The sequence below is a fragment of the Staurois parvus genome, unplaced genomic scaffold (assembly GCF_062004578.1).
Source record: "Staurois parvus isolate SC_StPar_1 unplaced genomic scaffold, SC_StPar_1.0 ptg000272l, whole genome shotgun sequence".
Lineage (NCBI taxonomy): Eukaryota > Metazoa > Chordata > Amphibia > Anura > Ranidae > Staurois > Staurois parvus.
The window spans coordinates 5,498,779-5,517,530 of NW_028318068.1; the positions used below are offsets into that span (position 1 = coordinate 5,498,779).

Here is an 18,752-nt window from a genome sequence, read left to right on the forward strand (position 1 = left end):
TTTTTTTGTGCGCTATATTATTTGCATTGACAAGGCAATGCTGGATCTGTGGAAATTCATTACTTAACCACTCGCACTCCAGAGGATTTACCCCTCCCTGGCCAGGACATTTTTTGCGATACAGCGCTGCATTAGTTTAACTGAAAATTGCGCGGTCATGCAACGCTGCACCCAAATGACATTTACATCCTTTTTTTCCCACAAATAGAGCTTTCTTTTGGTGGTATTTGATCACCTTTCTTTTTTGCACTATAAACAAAAAAAAACAACAATTTTGAAAAAAAAACCAATATTTTTGATTTTGTTTCTATTAACCCCCCTGGCGGTATTCCTGAGTGTAGCTTGGGGTTAGCTTTCAGCACCAGAAGTGGTAACCCCGAGCTACATTTGGGATTACCCTGCAGCGTTGCTCCAGGATCCCTCCAGAACTTACCTTGTCCTTCGCTCCTGTGATGTCCCCCCTGCAGCATCCCCGGCCATCTCCTCTGGCCGATGCCGGCATCCGTCTTCCAGGTTCCGTTCCCTGCGAGCGTCGGGACATACGGGATGTATGGGGAACAGAACCGGCTGGAAAATCAAAAATGTAAAAATTTGACATTTACTCAATACACTGAAATCACATAGTATTCCATTACTGTATCAAATCATTTCACATACATTTTGTCCCGAGTGCTTTGTCCTGTGCCCTGCCTGCATTTTTACTGTTCTTTCTGCCTGGAAACTGAGAAACGTCCATGGCGTCCAAAAAGCGTCCCTTTAGGTCAAAAGCACCATGGAGGTTAAACATGTCCAGTAAAAAAATTTTAAAAATCTAAAAATCATATATTTATGTTCTTGGGGCATTTTCCCTTCAGTTTTGTCTTCAGCAAGTGAAATGCATGCTCAATCGGATTCAGGTCAGGTGACTGACTTGGCCATTGCATAACATTCCACTTCTTTCCCTTAAAAAACTCTTTGGTTGCTTTTGCAGTATGCTTTGGGTCATTGTCCATCTGCACTGTGAAGCGTCCAATGAGTTGTGAAGCATTTGGCTGAATATGAGCAGATAATATTGCCCGAAACACTTCAGAATTCATCCTGCTGCTTTTGTCAGCAGTCACATCATCAATAAATACAAGAGAACCAGTTCCATTGGCAGCCATACATGCCCACGCCATGACACTACCACCACCATGCTTCACTGATGAGGTGGTATGCGACGGATCATGAGCAGTTCCTTTCCTTCTCCATACTCTTCTCTTCCCATCACTCTGGTACAAGTTGATCTCGGTCTCATCTGTCCATAGGATGTTGTTCCAGAACTGTGAAGGCTTTTTTACATGTCGTTTGGCAAACTCTAATCTGGCCTTCTTGTTTTTGAGGCTCACCAATGGTTTACATCTTGTGGTGAACCCTCTGTATTCACTCTGGTGAAGTCTTCTCTTGATTGTTGACTTTGACACACATACACCTACCTCCTGGAGAGTGTTCTTGATCTGGCCAACTGTTGTGAAGGGTGTTTTCTTCACCAGGGAAAGAATTCTTCGGTCATCCACCACAGTTGTTTTCCGTGGTCTTCCAGGTCTTTTGGTGTTGCTGAGCTCACCGGTGCATTCCTTCTTTTTAAGAATGTTCCAAACAGTTGTTTTGGCCACGCGTAATGTTTTTGCTATCTCTCTGATGGGTTTGTTTTGTTTTTTCAGCCTAATGATGGCTTGCTTCACTGATAGTGACAGCTCTTTGGATCTCATCTTGAGAGTTGACAGCAACAGATTCCAAATGCAAATAGCACACTTGAAATGAACTCTGGACCTTCTATCTGCTCATTGTAATTGGGATAATGAGGGAATAACACACACCTGGCCATGGAACAGCTAAGAAGCCAATTGTCCATTACTTTTGGGACCTTAAAAAGTGGGAGGCACATATGCAAACTGTTGTAATTCCTACACCGTTCACCTGATTTGGATGTAAATACCCTCAAATTAAAGCTGACAGTCTGCAGTTAAAGCACATCTTGTTCGTTTCATTTCAAATCCATTGTGGTGGTGTATAGAGCCAAAAATGTTAGAATTGTGTCGATGTCCCAATATTTATGGACCTGACTGTACATGGTAAGTTTACTGCCACTTTAAAGGTAAACTCTTGTTTGAGTCATTGGCCATGCAGATCAGGAAACTGAGATAGGGGGCTGACTTTCTTGCCAATGGATCTGCATTTCCAGTCCTGAGATTTACACAGCTCAGCCCTGTCTGGCAGGGCAGGATACCTGACTGTTATCTATTGGATGTCAGTAACATTATAGGCCTTGTCCTTTCCCAACATGTGACTGGACGGTGAAAGGAGAAGCAGCACAGTGAGAAGCTCATCCTCCTGTCTCATCAGGACCGGGACAAGCGGTGGGGAGCAAGAGAGCAGAGAATAGACACAGGGCAGTAAACTCAGTGGTGTCTTTATGTTTTGTGCTGTCCCAGGCAACACAAAAATTGGTGCCCCCCCCCCACCTGCAAAGAGAGCCAGACATTGACCAACAACACCACTGCCCCCCACCCGAGAGAGCCTTCCACTACCACTGCCCCCATACACCAATCACCATCCCCCACAGTGAGAGAGAGAAAGACACTCACCTTCACAGCTGTGGATATCCCCGGGAACGAGAGTCAGGCTGTGCATACACCGTCATGAAACCCACAGCCTCTCTCAGGACCCACCAGGTCCCCATGTCGTATGTGTCCCTTCTTCTGTCCGTTCTTCCGAAGGACAGTGCTGCCCCTCTGAAAAATCCCGCCCTAGGCAAATGCCTTGTTTGCCTTGTGGAAAATACACCCCTGAGTAAAGACATTCTGCATTAACTTTGACTGAGGGGATGCGGTTCTGGGCACTAGACGAACCTGTCCCACTACTGTATCTCATTTTTGGGATTTGTAATGAAATGAGACATTTGAATACCTCTTAAGAAGGCGTTACTGCACTATGCACTGAATCGGTTGAAGGGCTTTTTAATTGCTTTAGTCCCTACTCACCATAATCTGCACAGTTATACTGTCCTAAAATTAAAGTGGTTGTAAACTTCAAACATAAAAATATGAACAAAGCATATTCCTCTATAGTGTGTACTTGTCTCTATCCGGAGCACCAAGTGCAATTTCTGTCTGCTCCCCCATTCCGCTGTGAATCTGCATGTGTCACTTCTAACAGGTTTTCCTGACACTGAGAGGAAAAAGGTGACAGGGGAGGGAGCTCCAGCACACAGCCTACGATTTACAGCCTCGGTGCTGTTCCTGTGTGGAGGGGGGGGGGTGTCCCTTGCCTCCATTCAGTTCTAAGATCTCTCCTCACTGGCTTCTGCAGAGTGTAATTTCAAATAATGTAAAAACAAGAATATATCCGCACTGACTGCCAAAGGTAAAGCAGCTGACACAATTAGGAAGTATAAAACCCAATGTAAATGAATATATATATATAAAGTGCAGCACTGAATAAGCAAAGTGCAGTAATAATCAAAAAAATGCTTATAAATAAATGTCCTTGTAAATTAAATAAATAAATAAATCCACAAAAATAATATTCAATGAGTGTCCCCAGGGAGGAGTTACAGTGTTGACGTCATGCCGCTGCACGTTCCTGGGTCGCCAGCGGCCATATATGTAAGCTGGCTCTTGTTTGTTTGTAATATTGTGTATTCACACGCTTTTATCATTAAAATACTACACTATTGGGAGTATCGTTTGCTTTTGGCAAGCTTTATTCCACCAGAATCTGGACATGGAGGATGCGGTTCACTAATTGATTGTTATAACGAGATACACACTTCCCTGCCGGGCTATATTGGCGTTTGTGCTGCTGTAGTGGCAGCAACTAACGCTGGTGAGTTTGCAATTCACTTGGAGACGGTGATGGTTATTCACTAGTGAATGATACTGTCTACAATCAAGCACACTCCTTTAGGAGAGTGTAATTTCAGCTCTCTGCCCCCTGTTTTCTGAAAGCTCAGACAAGCTTTATAAATTCTGCACTTTGAACGGATGTAGAAAAGATAAAACTGCAGATAAAAGGGTAAAACTTCTGTAGGATGATTTTTTTTTGTCTCTGTGTATCACCTGAGACCAGTCTTTTCAGTATTTGTGAGGGTTTACAACCACTTTGAAATACAAGAAAATTAGGCTGTTGTACACGTCATGGTTTTAGTGTGTTGCCTTTTGTATATAGAGTTGCCTCTTGAAACAGGTAGATATTATCCCTTCAAAGGTGTGTGTGTCCAGTTGATAATATCTTCTTTAAAGTGGAAGGAGAGCGATAGTCTGACTATTCTTAAAAGAGTGTTATCTCTGCCCTCCTCTCACCTATCCTGCCTACTATGTATAAGAACTAAAGAAATTTGCTCTGGTCCGATCATGGGATCCTGTAACTCCAGCTTCCCTGTGTCAGTGAACGACTGCTGCAGGGGAGAAGGAGTGCCGGAAATGGCTGGGCCATGGAAGCCTATGGGTGAAGTCACAGCTTCTGAAATTCCCAGCCATTGTTGAATGCTCTCCAAGAACTGCAGGATCACGGGCCAGAATGAATTAAAAATAGGTAAGTACACATCTTTTTTAATACAAGCTAGGCAGGATAGGTAGGAGGAGGGGACGGGGGCATTCTTAGGAATAGTTCCATTTAGGCCTTCCACTTCAAGCTGGCCATCCAGTGATCGATTTTCAATCAGTGTGTGGCTGTCCCTGCCCTCAGCTAATAATGGAATCTTCTACTCTTCCAACCAGTCCATCCCTCACAGTTACTACCTTTTGTACCACTAGCCCCTCCCTCCTGGATTGTAAGCTCCCATGATCAGGGCCCTCCTAACCCTTTTGTATTGAACTGTATTGTTGCTGTATTGTCTCCCGTTATATTGTAAAGTGCTGAGCAAACTGTTGGCGCTATATAAATCCTGTATAATAATAATAATAATAATAATAATAATAATATAATAATAATAATAATAATAAAACAAAAAAAACTGTATTGCCAGCTTTACTCTTTTAAGCCCCATTAACACTTGGCGATTTGGAATCGCTGGTAGAATCGCCAAAATTCTGCCCGCGATTCCAAATAGCAGAAGAAAATGTGCGTTTGGGTGCCATCAGGGGCGGACTGACAACTCATGGGGCCCCCGGGCAATAGGGGATCATGGGGCCCCTGTGTCCTTGCCCAAACTCAAAAAAGCCTATGAAAAAGGTACCAGGGGCATCTCATAGGTCCCCCTACTGACCCCGGGCCCTCGGGCAGTGCCCGAGTTTCCAAATGATCAGTTCGCCCCTGGGTGCCATTGTGCGCTTGCGCCAAACACATAATTTTGCCATGATTGTCGTGTGACACTTGTGCCAAAAAGGAGCAGGAGCTTCTTTTGGGCAACCGACATGCATAGGGCAACCCATTGAAGTGAATGGCCTGCCCTATGTGTGCCATACGGTAAACCGTGCTTTAAAAAAATCGCAAGCAGGAATGCTCCTTCCCGCTATGCGATATCTGAATGGAGCCTCATACCTTGCCACAGCCAATCTCATCAGTAAAGTACCATTACAAACTTGCAACTGTTTTGTCACATTGTGTGAGAATTATGTTGACTTTTTTTTTTATTTTATAGCTGTCGTCAGCGCTATACCAGTTCCCACGCTAGAAAGTGCCCAGTATCCAGGAATTCTTCCGTCACCGACTTGTGTCTATCCGCACCCACAGTTCACGCTTCGTCCCGTACCCTTCCCTACTCTGTCGGTGGATCGGGGCTTCGGACCCAGTCGAGGTAAGTGATTTTTGTAAAAAGTCAGATTTTGGTTGACTATATCTGTATACAAGTGGTTTGTAATGTTTTTTTCCACTTTTGGTGGCTGGTCTGTGGACTGCCTTCCATGGGGGTGTATCTTTATCTATTCATCTAGTACAGGGGTCTCTAAACTTTGTATACTAAGGGCTTTAGACATTAGGGGGGCCAGACTGTGACCAGTGGGATTAGACAGTGGTGTCAGTGGGAAGAATAGTGGCCCTTCATTGGTGTCAAGGGAGGATAGTATCTCATCGCTGGGGTCATGGGGAAGAATAGTGCCCCATCGTTGGTGTCAGTGGGAGGAATAATTCCCCATTGTTGGTGTCAATGGGAGGAATAGTGCCTCATCATTGATATTATTGGAAGGAATAGTGCCCCATTGTTGGTGTAAGCGAGAAAAATAGTGCCCCATCATTGGTATTATTGGAAGGAATAGTGCACCATTGTTGGTGTCAATGGGAAGAATAGTGCCCCATGGTTGGTGTCAGTGGGAGGAATAATGCCCCATCACTGGTGTCAACGGTAAGAAAATCCCTTATTATTGGTGTCAGGGGAAAAATAGTGCGCTCGTCATTGGTGTCAGTAGTAGGTAATGTGCCTCATCTTTGGTGTCAAGGGAAGAATAGTGCCTCATCCCTGGGGTTAGTGGGAGAAATAGTGCCCCACTGCTGGTGGCAGTGGGAGGAATAGTGCCCCATCGTTGGTGTCAGTAGGAGGAATAGTGCCCAATCATTGGTAATATTGGAAGGAATAGTGCCCCATTGTTGGTGTCAGTGGGAAGAATAGTGCCCCATCATTGATGTCAGTGGGAAAAATAATCTCTTATTATGGGTGTCAGGGGAAAAATAGTGCCCTTGTCATTGGTGTCAGTGGGAGTAAAAATGCCCCATCTTTGGTGTCAAGGGAAGAATAGTGCCTCATCCTTGGGGATGTGGAAGAAATAGTGCCCCATTGTTGGTATTATTGGAAGGAATAGTGTCCCATAGTTGGTGTCAGTGGGAGGAATCGTGCCCCATGGTTGGTGTCAGTGGGAGGAATAGTGCCTCATGGTTGGTATCAGTGGGGGGAATAGTGCCCAGTCATTGATGCCAGTGGAAAGTATAACCTCTTATCATTGGTGTCAGGGGAAAAATAGTGCCTCATCTTTGGTGTCAGTGGGAGGAAAAGTGTATCCTCTTTGGTGTCAGGAGAAGAGTAGCGCCTCATCCTTGGGGTTAGTGGGAGGAATAGTGCCCCATTGTTGGTGTCAGTGGGAAGAATAGTGCCCCGTCATTGATGTCAGTGGAAAGAATAATCTCTTATCATTGGTGTCTGGGGAAAAATAGTGCCTCATTATTGGTGTCAGTGGGAGGAAAAGTGCCTCATCTTAGGTGTCAGGGGAAGAGTAGTGCCTCATCCTTGGGGTTAGTGGGTAGAATTGTGCCCCATTGTTGGTGTCGGTGGAAGGAAAAAATAGTGCTTCATCGTTAGTGTCAATCATTGGTATTATTGGAAGGAATAGTGCCCCATCATTGGTAGTAGTGGGAGGAATAGTGCCCCATCATTGGTATCAGTGGGAGGAATAGTGCCCCATCATTGGTATCAGTGGGAGGAATAGTGCCCTATCATTGGTATCAGTGGGAGGAATAGTGCCCCATCATTGGTGTCAGAGGGAGGAATAGTGCCCCATCATTGGTGTCAGAGGGAGGAATAGTGCCCCATCATTGGTTTCAGTGGGAGGAATAGTGCCCCATCATTGGTATTAGTGGGAGGAATAGTTCCCCATCATTGGTATCAGTGGGAGGAATAGTGCCCCATCATTGGTATCAGTGGGAGGAATAGTGCCCCATCATTGGTATTAGTGGGAGGAATAGTGCCCCATCATTGGGATTAGTGGGAGGAATAGTGCCCCATCATTGGTGTTAGAGGGAGGAATAGTGCCTCATCATTGGTATTAGTGGGAGGAATAGTGCCCCATCATTGGTGTCAGTGGGAGGAATAGTGCCCCATCATTGGTGTTAGAGGGAGGAATAGTGCCCCATCATTGGTATCAGTGGGAGGAATAGTGCCCCATCATTGGTATTATTGGAAGGAATAGTGCCCCATCATTGGTATTATTGTAAGGAATAGTGCCCCATCATTGGTGTCAGTGGGAGGAATAGTTTTCCATTATTTATATCAGCAGGAGATATTATGCCCCATTGCTGAAGGCAGTGGAAGGGACAGTTTTGGAAAGAGAAATATTGCATCATATCAGTGGAAAGAATAGTTCCCCCTGTCTGGATATAAGGTAAGCAATGGATGCATCAGGTCCGCCGGCCACAGTTTGGAGACCCCTGACCTACCCGATGATGTCAGCAGTTTATATCCAGACATTAGGGTAAAGCCCCCACTGCTCTGCTCTCTTCAAAGCTTCCTACAGTCCAAAGGTGATTTAAGAAATTCCTTCTCCCTCCTGAGTTATGACACATTAGACTTCAAAAGCATAGGACTTCAAAGGCTCATGACAAACTGCAGTGCGGCTTCAGAAACAAACAACATCACAAACCGCACAACATTTTTGCAGGAAACAAATCGCCCTTCAAAAGGCGAGAACGGACCACTTTGATAGAGGTAGTGGTGACCGCGCGTACCTTGAACACGGCAGAGCGATAGAAAATGTTGTGTGATGTGCTCAGGAAATATTTTTAGCGGCTTGCAAGTTTTAAGAGAAGTTTAGAGGCCTTGTGACAGAGCTGAGTCAAGCTTTTTAAGCATTTATTTTCCATGGCCTTCGTCATGGTTAGTTCGCCTTTAATCAGAAATATTCTGTCCTGTCCATGGACACTATTCCACAATTTTAAACAAATTTAATTGTTCTTTTTCAAATGCTGCTTTATGCATTGATATAACCTCCTTAGACCCAGTCTATCCAGACAGTATGGTCACCTGCTGACTTGGCATCATCCACGGGCAGCTTAAGGTACAAAAGTTGAATCCAACACAATTTTACTTCAGATAATTACAATCCAGGGGATGTTCTTACAGTCTTTTGAAGTGGAAGAAGACAACAACATTCCTGTCTCTGTAAATAACTAACCCTGGCTGAGGGAAAATGGAAGACGTGGGGAGGGTCTAAGAGTTCTCTTATTTGAGTTGGAGAAGGTGGCATCACGCCCTGCTTCTCCACCTTTTCCAGTCTGAAATTCTTTGCATTCCTTGTGTGTTCTCTGAATGGTGCCCGTGCTAAGTGGGCAGCCTCCTGTGTTCACTAAGCAGCAGGGCAGTCACTTGGCATGGGACCCGGAAGCTGACAGCTATCACTGCAGTAGCAGTGCCTACTACAGAGATTTGCAGCTTCTATGGGGATCCCACAGGTATGTGTAGCACTCTCCCAGGTTAAGGATGTTAATTAAATTTAGTTTGGTTTGCTCTTTAGCCACAGGGGCTGCAATCTGCTGTTTTGATCTTTCCTGGCTGCACAATCTGGGCATTTGATTGATTCCCCCTGAGCCTGCTGAGAAATTCCCAGAGCTTAGAGTGGGGAAATTCAAGTGCCCAGGCTGGGCACTTACCTTGCCCCAGCCAATCCATGGGGAGGTGGCATTTGACTGATTTCCTCTGAGCCTGTTGAGAATTTCCCAGAGCTTAGAGCGGGGAAATTCAAATTGTAAGGAACCGCCTGGCGGTACCTCTAGCAGCCCACTGGTTAGGTTTCCCCAGAGCGCGGAGTCTAAGTCCCGGTACGCTTGTTCACCAGGGCCCCTGATGGTGGGGATGGACTTGGAGCGAACCGAGACCAGGTCACGGCTCCTGAGTACACCCTCCTGTGGTAGAGGGATCCGCCAGAGGTTTCTGCAGGGGGAGAGCCTGATGTGAAGAGGCGGATATGCCAGAGCAAGGTGGATGGATGGATGGATGAGCAGGAGTGTGGTCAGACAAGCCGAGTCGGTAGCCGTGGGAGCAGTGCGGTACAAAGCAGCGGGCAGAGAATGGTCGGGTCACACGCCAGGTCAGCAACAGAATATCGAGTCCAATAGGGGGCATCCAGGAGGGAGGTCAGGCAAGCCAGGGGTCAGAGCAGGAGACTACAGCAAGGTCAGGAACAATCCGGGTCAGCAACACTCAGGAATCACGAACAGCAAATCAGGAACACAGGGAGACCAAACGGCAACTCCTGTCAGCGCAGGGCGGTTTAAATACCGCGTCCTGAGCTGTCATTGGTGCCAGGCATGCACCCGCGGCTTCAAGTGCTCATGAAGTGCGGATTCCGTCTCCGCCGCGGCCGGCCAGGACCTAGTGCCCGTACACTAGCGTGAACGGCACAGTGCGCCTGCGCCGAGCCGCAGATCGTGGCGGCTCCTGACACAAATACTCAGGGTGGGCTCTTACCTTGTCCCAGCCAGTCCTTGGGTAGGTGTACCCAGATGGTGGGTTTGAGGCAAATAAACGGCCAGGAGTCCAGGGAGATCTGTTCTTTCTCTGGAGGAAGGAGGACCATGTGCTTCAGGAGGATGCTATCCCATGAAGCCTTTGTGACTGGCTGAATCGAGCCCATGGCCTTGCTTCTACTGGGATTTGTAAATTAAGCCCATTCTCCTGAACTGCAGTTTACCTATGGTCCTCAGCTATGGATGTTACAAACTGCTCCAGTATGCCTAGTGTGCTATCCATCTTGTGGGCATCAGCTGCAAAAACTCCAACTGTTCCAGTCTGCTCCTAATAACTGTTACATAGCACATTTATTGATACAGATCTTTACCCCACAGATAATAAAGTAACTGGTTTTTGGATTTGATTCTTGAAAGAGGGACTGTCCCTTCGAATAAGGGACCAGTTGGGAACTATGTATAATTACAATAATAGGTAAACCACCTGCGCTACTCAAAATACACAAACTATACACTAAACAGATATATATATGGAGCTGCTATCACCTAACTAAAACCTGAATGTGCTAATGAACAAATGAAAGAAATGGTGTTGCGTTCCCTAAATGGTATCTGAATACACTAAATACAACCTATAAATATATACATTAAACCATTAATCTTATGCATATAGACATAAATAATAACGTGATACTTAGATCAATAAACATACGTGTGTAGACAAAAAACATCACATGATGACATAAATAAGTGAAAACTAAACATGCGTTCCCAAAAACAGGGAAAAAATGTGACTTGAGTCACGAGTGAAGTGATAGATGAATGGCATAAATTATGCCTCAATAGAAAGTGCCTGTGAAAATAACTCACAACAAATGTGAATGCACTAAAGTGATATGGTCAGGATAAAACCTAATAACAAAAAAACTATTAAACCACATGACCTCCTAACACATTAATGTGTTAAATCAAAGTGATGAATGACAACCAATTGTTGTCTAACTGGTGGGATGCAATCCCTAATTGGGATAAATAAGTGTGAACACAAACACAGAGAAAACAGTGTTACAACACCATAACAGATAGTGAAAAAAACTTTTCAAAGAAAACAGCATATTGCTGAAAATTGTGCCACTAAATCATTCGTATATAATGGCGAAAAAGTCCCCTTGTGTACTCTTCAAACGAGTGAATCACATATATTGGTGATCATCGACTTGACTACTGCAACTCCCTCCTCGCCGACCTACCCCAACACAGTCTATCCCCGCTTCAATCTATCCTGAATTCTGCGGCCAGACTCATCCACCTTACTAACCGCTCCGTATCCGCCATCCCCCTCTGACAATCCCTCCACTGGCTTCCGATTGCCCAACGCATAAAATTCAAAATATTAACATTGACGTACAAAGCTGTTCATAACACTGCCCCAAACTACATCACTGACCTGATATCCATCTACCACCCAAAACGCACACTCCACTCCTCACAAGACCTCCTACTCTCCAGTTCCCTGGTCTCCTCCTCCCATGCCCATCTCCAGGACTTCTCCAGGGCTTCCCCCATCCTCTGGAACTCACTACCCCAACCCATCAGACTGTCGCCTACCCTCCTCACCTTTAGGCACACCCTGAAAACCCACCTCTTCAGAAAAGCCTACCCCGCCCTCACCTAATTGCTGTTCTCCTCTGCTCTTCCCACCACTCCATCCCCCACAGCTTTTCCTCCCGGACCACTATCCCCTCCCTCCTAGATTGTAAGCTCCAAGGAGCAGGGCCCTCGAAACCCTCGTGTATCGCATTGTATTGTTACTGTACTGTCTCCCATTATAATGTAAAGCGCTGAGCAAACTTTTGGCGCTATATAAATCCTGTATAATAATAATAATAAAAATAATGATGAAGGTGATATGAGTGAAAAAAATCCGGATCCTCCAACGGCTGGATTGCCCCTTCACCTTATTGCAGCAACCCAAAGGGCCCTTTGGGCCGCTGCAATAAGGTGAGGGGGCAATCCAGCCGCTGGAGGATCCTGATTTTTGAAGAGTACACAAGGGGACTTTTTCGCCATTATATACAAATGATTTAGTGGCACAGTTTTCAGCACTAGGCTGTTTTCTTTGAAAAGTTTTTTTCACTATCTGTTATGGTGTTGTAACACTGTTTTCCATGTGTTTGTGTTCCCACTTATTTATCCCAATTAGGGATTGCATAGCACCAGTTAGACAACAATTGGTTGTCATTCATCACTTTGATTTAACACAGTGATGTGTTAGGAGGTCATGTGGTTTAATAGATTTTTTGTTATTAGGTTTTATCCTGACCATATCACTTTAGTGCATTCACATTTGTTGTGAGTTATTTTCACAGGCACTTTCTATTGATGCATAATTTATGCCATTCATCTATCACTTCACTCGTGACTCAAGTCACGTTTTTTTCCCTGTTTTTGGGGACGCATGTTTAGTTTTCACTTATTTATGTCATCATGTGATGTTTTTTGTCTACACACGTATGTTTATTGATCTAAGTATCACGTTATTATTTATGTCTATATGCATAAGATTAATGGTTTAATGTATATATTTATGGGTTGTATTTAGTGTATTTAGATACCATTTAGGGAACGCAACACCATTTCTTTCATTGTTCATTATGTATAATTACAGCTTCCATCAAATTCTTCGCCCTTAATAAGCCCAAGTGACTAATCCATACCGGTATCAGCTGCGACCAACTGTGCGTAACAGCCCCATTGTACCTGCCGTAGCTTCAGATTACACAGGACTTTATAATTACTCATAAAATTTTACAAAGAGCCTTCACTACTCAAGTGCGACTCGTGCCAAAAGAAGCTTGTTTAACACTCCCCGGTTTTATTATTCAAGCACAATGCATAGAAATGGCTTGTGTAAAATGCAACCGATTGTCACTGGGGGGCTACGAAAATCTTTATCGGTAAAAATGGAGGATGATATCGGGGATAATGAATTATCTCAGGGGCCACAGAAAAAGCCTAGCGCCTTTTTCATTGTTCTGCATTTGCTGCCTTGTTACGAGTATTCCGAGCAACATTTCCACCTTTCACATTTAAAAAGTGCTTTGTCTATCATTTTGCGGCAATTACTTTTATGGGCTTCAATAATTATTAAGGAATCATTAAGGGGTAATTTAAGTTAACGAACTTGGGGCAGGAATAGAATGTTCTATTTTTGGTTATAACCTTCACTGTTCGGTATTTTTATTGTAAAAAGATGCTGAACATAAATACAGGTGTATATAAAATAGTTTTAGAGATAATTCAGTAAATGCTCACAGGTTGGAAAACTCAGAAAGTTTGCAAATAAGGGGGTTCACAAAAACCCAAGTGAATTTTTAGTTTACATCAATTAAATGATGTCAGGTACATCAAGACAAGAGGCGTTCAATGTCCTACACTTTGTATTCTTTTTAAAGCAGACACAACCTGAGTAGAAAAGCCTGTCTCCTGCCAGCACGTTGTAGAGATGAACCCTTGCAGTGGTTCCTCTAGAGAGGTCCAACACACCCTTTCTAGAGTCAGCAATCTGACTTAGCAGGAGGTGTCATGGACCTCTGCAGAGAGACCACTCCTTCCACACACAGACCAAAGGTCCTTCATATATATATATATATATATATATATATATATATATATATATATATATATACACACACACTGTACATACATTTGCAGTACGTTGCTCATCCCTTTACAAACCCAGAAAACACAGAAAAATACTTGGTGATCTGACAGACGTTTTATTCTGCTACACTACTCAGACCCACCTGCTTGCCCATCTCCCAAATATAACTGCTAATCATCCTGTAGTTCCAAAATAACAACTGGGAGGGCTAATTACTCTGCTTGAAATAACACATGAAGTGAGCACAAGGTACAGGACAGCTCTGCATTTCTGACATGATCAACAGGCTAGGACTACAGAACGCCTCCACCTCTTATCTCCATAACATGGGGTGGTGGGGGGTCTGTAGTTCTCAGCAATAAACTGGGCAGGGCAGATAACACTCCTTGGGACAACAAGAATGTACTGGATTTTTGGAAGAATCAACAGTTTTATTTTTGCACTTAAACAAATATAACAAATTGCTTTCAATAGATTATACACCGATCAGCCATAACATTAAGACCTTCCACCATAACCCAACTCCACTAGACCTCTGAAGGTATGCTGTGGTATCTGGCACCAAGCCGTCAGTAGCAGATCCTTTAAGTCTTTTAAATTGTGAGGTTTGATCCCAATGGTTTTTCCTACAGATGTAGAAATAGGAAGAGGGAGCCCAGCCGCTGCACACCTCGCCTGTCCTGAGTGGAGGACAACTGCATGATTAAGCCACCGGGAAAGGGACGAAACATGTTGGGGTCATGGCTTGGATGAATCAAGCTGAGGATGCTTTTGCCTGCTAACCACTCAGGCCCGATGAGGTGTGTGGTGCCGGGCAATCTCTCTCTTTTCTACAGCGTGCTTTAGGTCTGGATGAACCTTTTTCCAGTCTGCACCCTCGCTAGTCAGCGCATTCTATTCATTGGACCTTGTTAGCCTGAGGGGTGGCCACTAAGCATTTATTGTGGGTTACATCCTACAGATAGTTACATAGTTATTCTGGCTGAAAAAAGACAAAAGTCCATCCAGTTCAACCATTAAAAAAAAAAAAAAAAAGTTATAATCCTATACCCCAGTTGATCCAGAGGAAGGCAAAAAAAACCCAGCAAAGCATGATCCAATTTGCTCCTGCAGGGAAAAAAAGTCCTTCCTGATCCCCCAAGAGGCACTCGGATATTCCCTGGATCAAATTTACCTATGAATGTTAAATTGGATTGAGATCTGGAAAATTTGGAGGCAACACCTCAAACTCATTGTGTTCCTCAAACCATCCTTGAATTTGTCAGACCAGTCCACCTTCTTCTATTGCTCTGAGGTCCAAATCTGATTTCCACATGCCCATTGTAGGCTGTGGACATGGCAACAAACTGCAATGCACTGTGTGTTTTGTGTGTTCAGACACCTATTTATTGAAACCAGCATGAACTTTTCAGCAATTTGAGCTACATTAGTTCTTCTATTACATTGGACTATACAGGCCAACTTTCGCTCCCCACATACATCAATGAACCTTGTCCACCCTTGACCCTGCCATCGGTTTGCTGATTTTCCTTCTTGGATTACTTTTGTAGATCCTGACAACTGCAGATCGGGTAATATAAGAAATTGTCTGCTGCTCTAACCCTCCAGCAGTGTAAAGATAAAATGACTGTTTATTTATTTATAGTGTTGTATGGAGGAAGGTTGTGCAGATAATTTGTGACTGGTAATAAATCCTGGTTTGGTTACATATCCCTATGTGTTTTTTTTCCAGCAGTGAATGAAGTTGCACAATCCCAGCAGTCATCAGTGATATCCCACGCACAGCCAGAACATCCGACCAATGAGGATGCTCCAAGCCGGACAATTCCTACTGCCTGTGTCCGGCCGACGCACCCGCTGCGTAGCTTTGCCAATCCCTTGTTACCTCCACCAATGACTGCCATGGAACCTAAAGTCCCTTATACACCGCTGCTATCTCAGACAGGTAACATTGCACCAACTGCCCTATAAAGTACTTTTTTTGGACCTGCAGGCTTCCAGTCTTTGAACATGGTTTACCATGCTCCTTATGGGCCACACATGGATTTTATAAACTTTTTGTAATTTTTTTTGATAGATGAAATAGTTCTTGTGAGTAATTTGTCACTGGCCTGAGGGTACCTTTTATAGTGGCCATACACATATTGATGATAAATAATTGATTTATTTTCTGATCCATCTATTTCAATAAGAATAACCAGCCTATTGTCAACAACCTATTTGATCAATTTGACAGCCACAGGGAAATGGATATCAATTGCTAGTTATGATACAATCATAATTTTTTGATTGCATTGCTGTTTCCACCATGTGATCTCATAATCTGATCAATTGAAATGCAATTGTATTCATCAACTAATCTCAGTGCTGCCAATTGACAATTTTCCACTCCACTGTCCAATCGACTCAATTTGATCAAATTCAACCTAAATCAACTGGAAGGGAAGTTATGGCTATTCGATTGCCAATTTTGATCAGATTGCACATCAATCAGATAATAAAATTGAAGTGCATGTGTAAAGAGAGACTCCTGGCAAAATAGATAGATAAATGCAAAGTTGATATATATCAGTGGAAAGAGTGAGGACACGGACAAAAAACATGACATTGGCGGTAACCCTTTCCTGCTGTTTCCATGGAAAAAATAATAACATTTATATATATATATACAGTGTGTGTGTGTGTATATATATATATATATATATATATACACAGTATATTGTAAGAGCACCAACAAAAATAGTTATCTATGCAAGTAACCAGGTGGATCCCAACCAAAACACCAAACATCTAAATATACTGTGTGTATATATATATATATATATATATATACAGTTGCAAGAAAAAGTATGTGAACCCCTTGGGATTACGTGGAGTTTTGCATGAATTGGGCATAAAATGTGCTCTGAACGTCATCTAAGTCACAACAATAGAAGAACACAGTCTGCCCAACATAATACTGCACAAACATTAGATGTTGCCATGGTTTAATTGCACATAACATGTAAACATTCACAGTGCAGGGAGGAAAAAGTATGTGAGGCCCTAGCTTAATGACTTCTCCCAGAGCTAATTGGAGCCAGGAGTGAGCCAACCTTGACTCCAATCAGTGTGATGATATTGGATGTGTTGCTGACAGCTGTCCTGCCCTTAAAAAACACACACCTGTTTTGGGTTTACTGGTTTCAAGAAGCACTGTCTGATGTGAACCATGCCTCGCAGAAAAGAGCTCTCAGAAGACCTGCGATCAAGAATTGTTGACTTGCATGAAGCTGGAAAGGGTTACAAAAGTATCTCCAAAAGCCTTGATGTTCATGTGTCCACGGTAAGACAGACTGTCTACAAATGGAGAAAGTTTAGCACTGTTACTACTCTTCCTAGGAGGGGTCGTCCTGTAAAAATGACTGCAAGAGCACAGCGCAGAATGCTGCATGAGGTAAAGAAGAATCCCAGAGTGTCAGCTAAAGACCTACAGAAATCTCTGGCACATGCTAACATTTTTGTTGACACATCTACAATAAGGAAAACATTAAACAAGAATGGAGTACATGGGAGGACACCACGGAGGAAGCCATTGCTGTCCAAAAAGAATATTGCAGCACGTTTGAAGTTTGCAAAAGAGCACCTGGATTTTCCACAGCACTACTGGCAAAATATACTGTGGACAGATGAAACCAAGATTGAGTTGTTTGGGAAGAACACACAACACTATGTGTGGAGAAAAAAAGGCACAGCACACCAACATCAAAACCTCATCCCCACTGTAAAACATGGCGGAGGGAGCATCATGGTTTGGGGCTGCTTTGCTGCCTCAGGGCCTGGACGGATTGTTGTCATTGATGGGAAAATTAATTCCAGAGTTTATCAAGACATTTTGCAGGAAAACGTATGACCATCTGTCCGCCAACTGAAGCTCCGCAGAGGATGGGTGATGCAACAGGACAATGACCCAAAGCATACAAGTAATTCAACAAAACAATGGCTGCAACAGCACAGAATACGCCTTCTGGAGTGGCCCAGTCAGAGTCCTGACCTCAACCCGATTGAAATGCTGTGGCATGACCTTAAGAGAGCGATTCACACCAGACATCCCAAGAATATTGCTACACTAAAACAGTTTTGTGAAGAGGAGTGGTCCAAAATTACTCCAGATCGTTGTGCAGGTCTGATCTGCAACTACAGGAAACGTTTGGTTGAGGTTATTGGTGCCAAAGGAGGGTCAACCAGTTATTAAGTCCAAAGGTTCACATACTTTTTCCTCCCTGCACTGTGAATTTTTACATGTTATGTGCAATTAAACCATGGCAACATCTAATGTTTGTGTAGTATTATGTTGGGCAGACTGTGTTCTTCTATTGTTGTGACTTAGATGACGTTCAGAGCACATTTTATGCCCAATTCATGCAAAACTCCACGTAATCCCAAGGGGTTCACATACTTTTTCTTGCAACTGTATATATTGTATATCAAGATAGTATATATTTATGGAAAGAGGAAAGAGTGGGAAAGGGTTAAATCCATTATCATATTTTTATTGTTGTCTATGTCCACCTATTAGCTAGATTACCCTTGCTCAGTAGGGTGGTGATGGGAAATCACTCTGAAAGCTCTTCAAACTCACATGTACAACTAAACCTAAAGTGGTTGTAAAGGCAGAATGTTTTTTTTTACCTTCATTCATTATATGCATGAAGGTGAAAAATCTTCTGTGTGCTGCTCCCCTCACAACCCCCTTAACACTCACCTGACCCCCTTCTCGATCCAGCGTGGTGCACAGGACCCTCGGCTGTCCTGAGGTTCCCACTGCTGTCAATCATAGCCAGTGAGTCAATGAGGAGAAAGAAGGGTGGGACCGAGCTGCAGCTTTATGTGTCTTATGGACGCATAGAGTGGGGCACGGAAACGAGCACACACCAGTGCCCCCATACCAAACAACTTGCTATTGGGGTCACTGGTCAAA

The 18,752-nt window shown here is 43.7% G+C and overlaps 1 protein-coding gene across 2 annotated transcripts in view; it reads left to right on the plus strand.

Moving 5' to 3' along the window:
- Positions 1 to 18,752, plus strand: part of DCC (DCC netrin 1 receptor) — a 1,041,949-nt gene that overhangs the window by 974,107 nt on the left and 49,090 nt on the right. Inside the window, exons 26-27 of one of the 2 annotated variants that reach the window (XM_089681618.1) lie at positions 5,603 to 5,758; positions 15,525 to 15,737. In XM_089681618.1, the coding sequence (XP_089537744.1) occupies positions 5,603 to 5,758; positions 15,525 to 15,737 (369 nt within the window). The remainder of the gene's footprint in view (positions 1 to 5,602; positions 5,759 to 15,524; positions 15,738 to 18,752) is intronic. The other variant, XM_089681619.1, reaches the window with a different exon arrangement.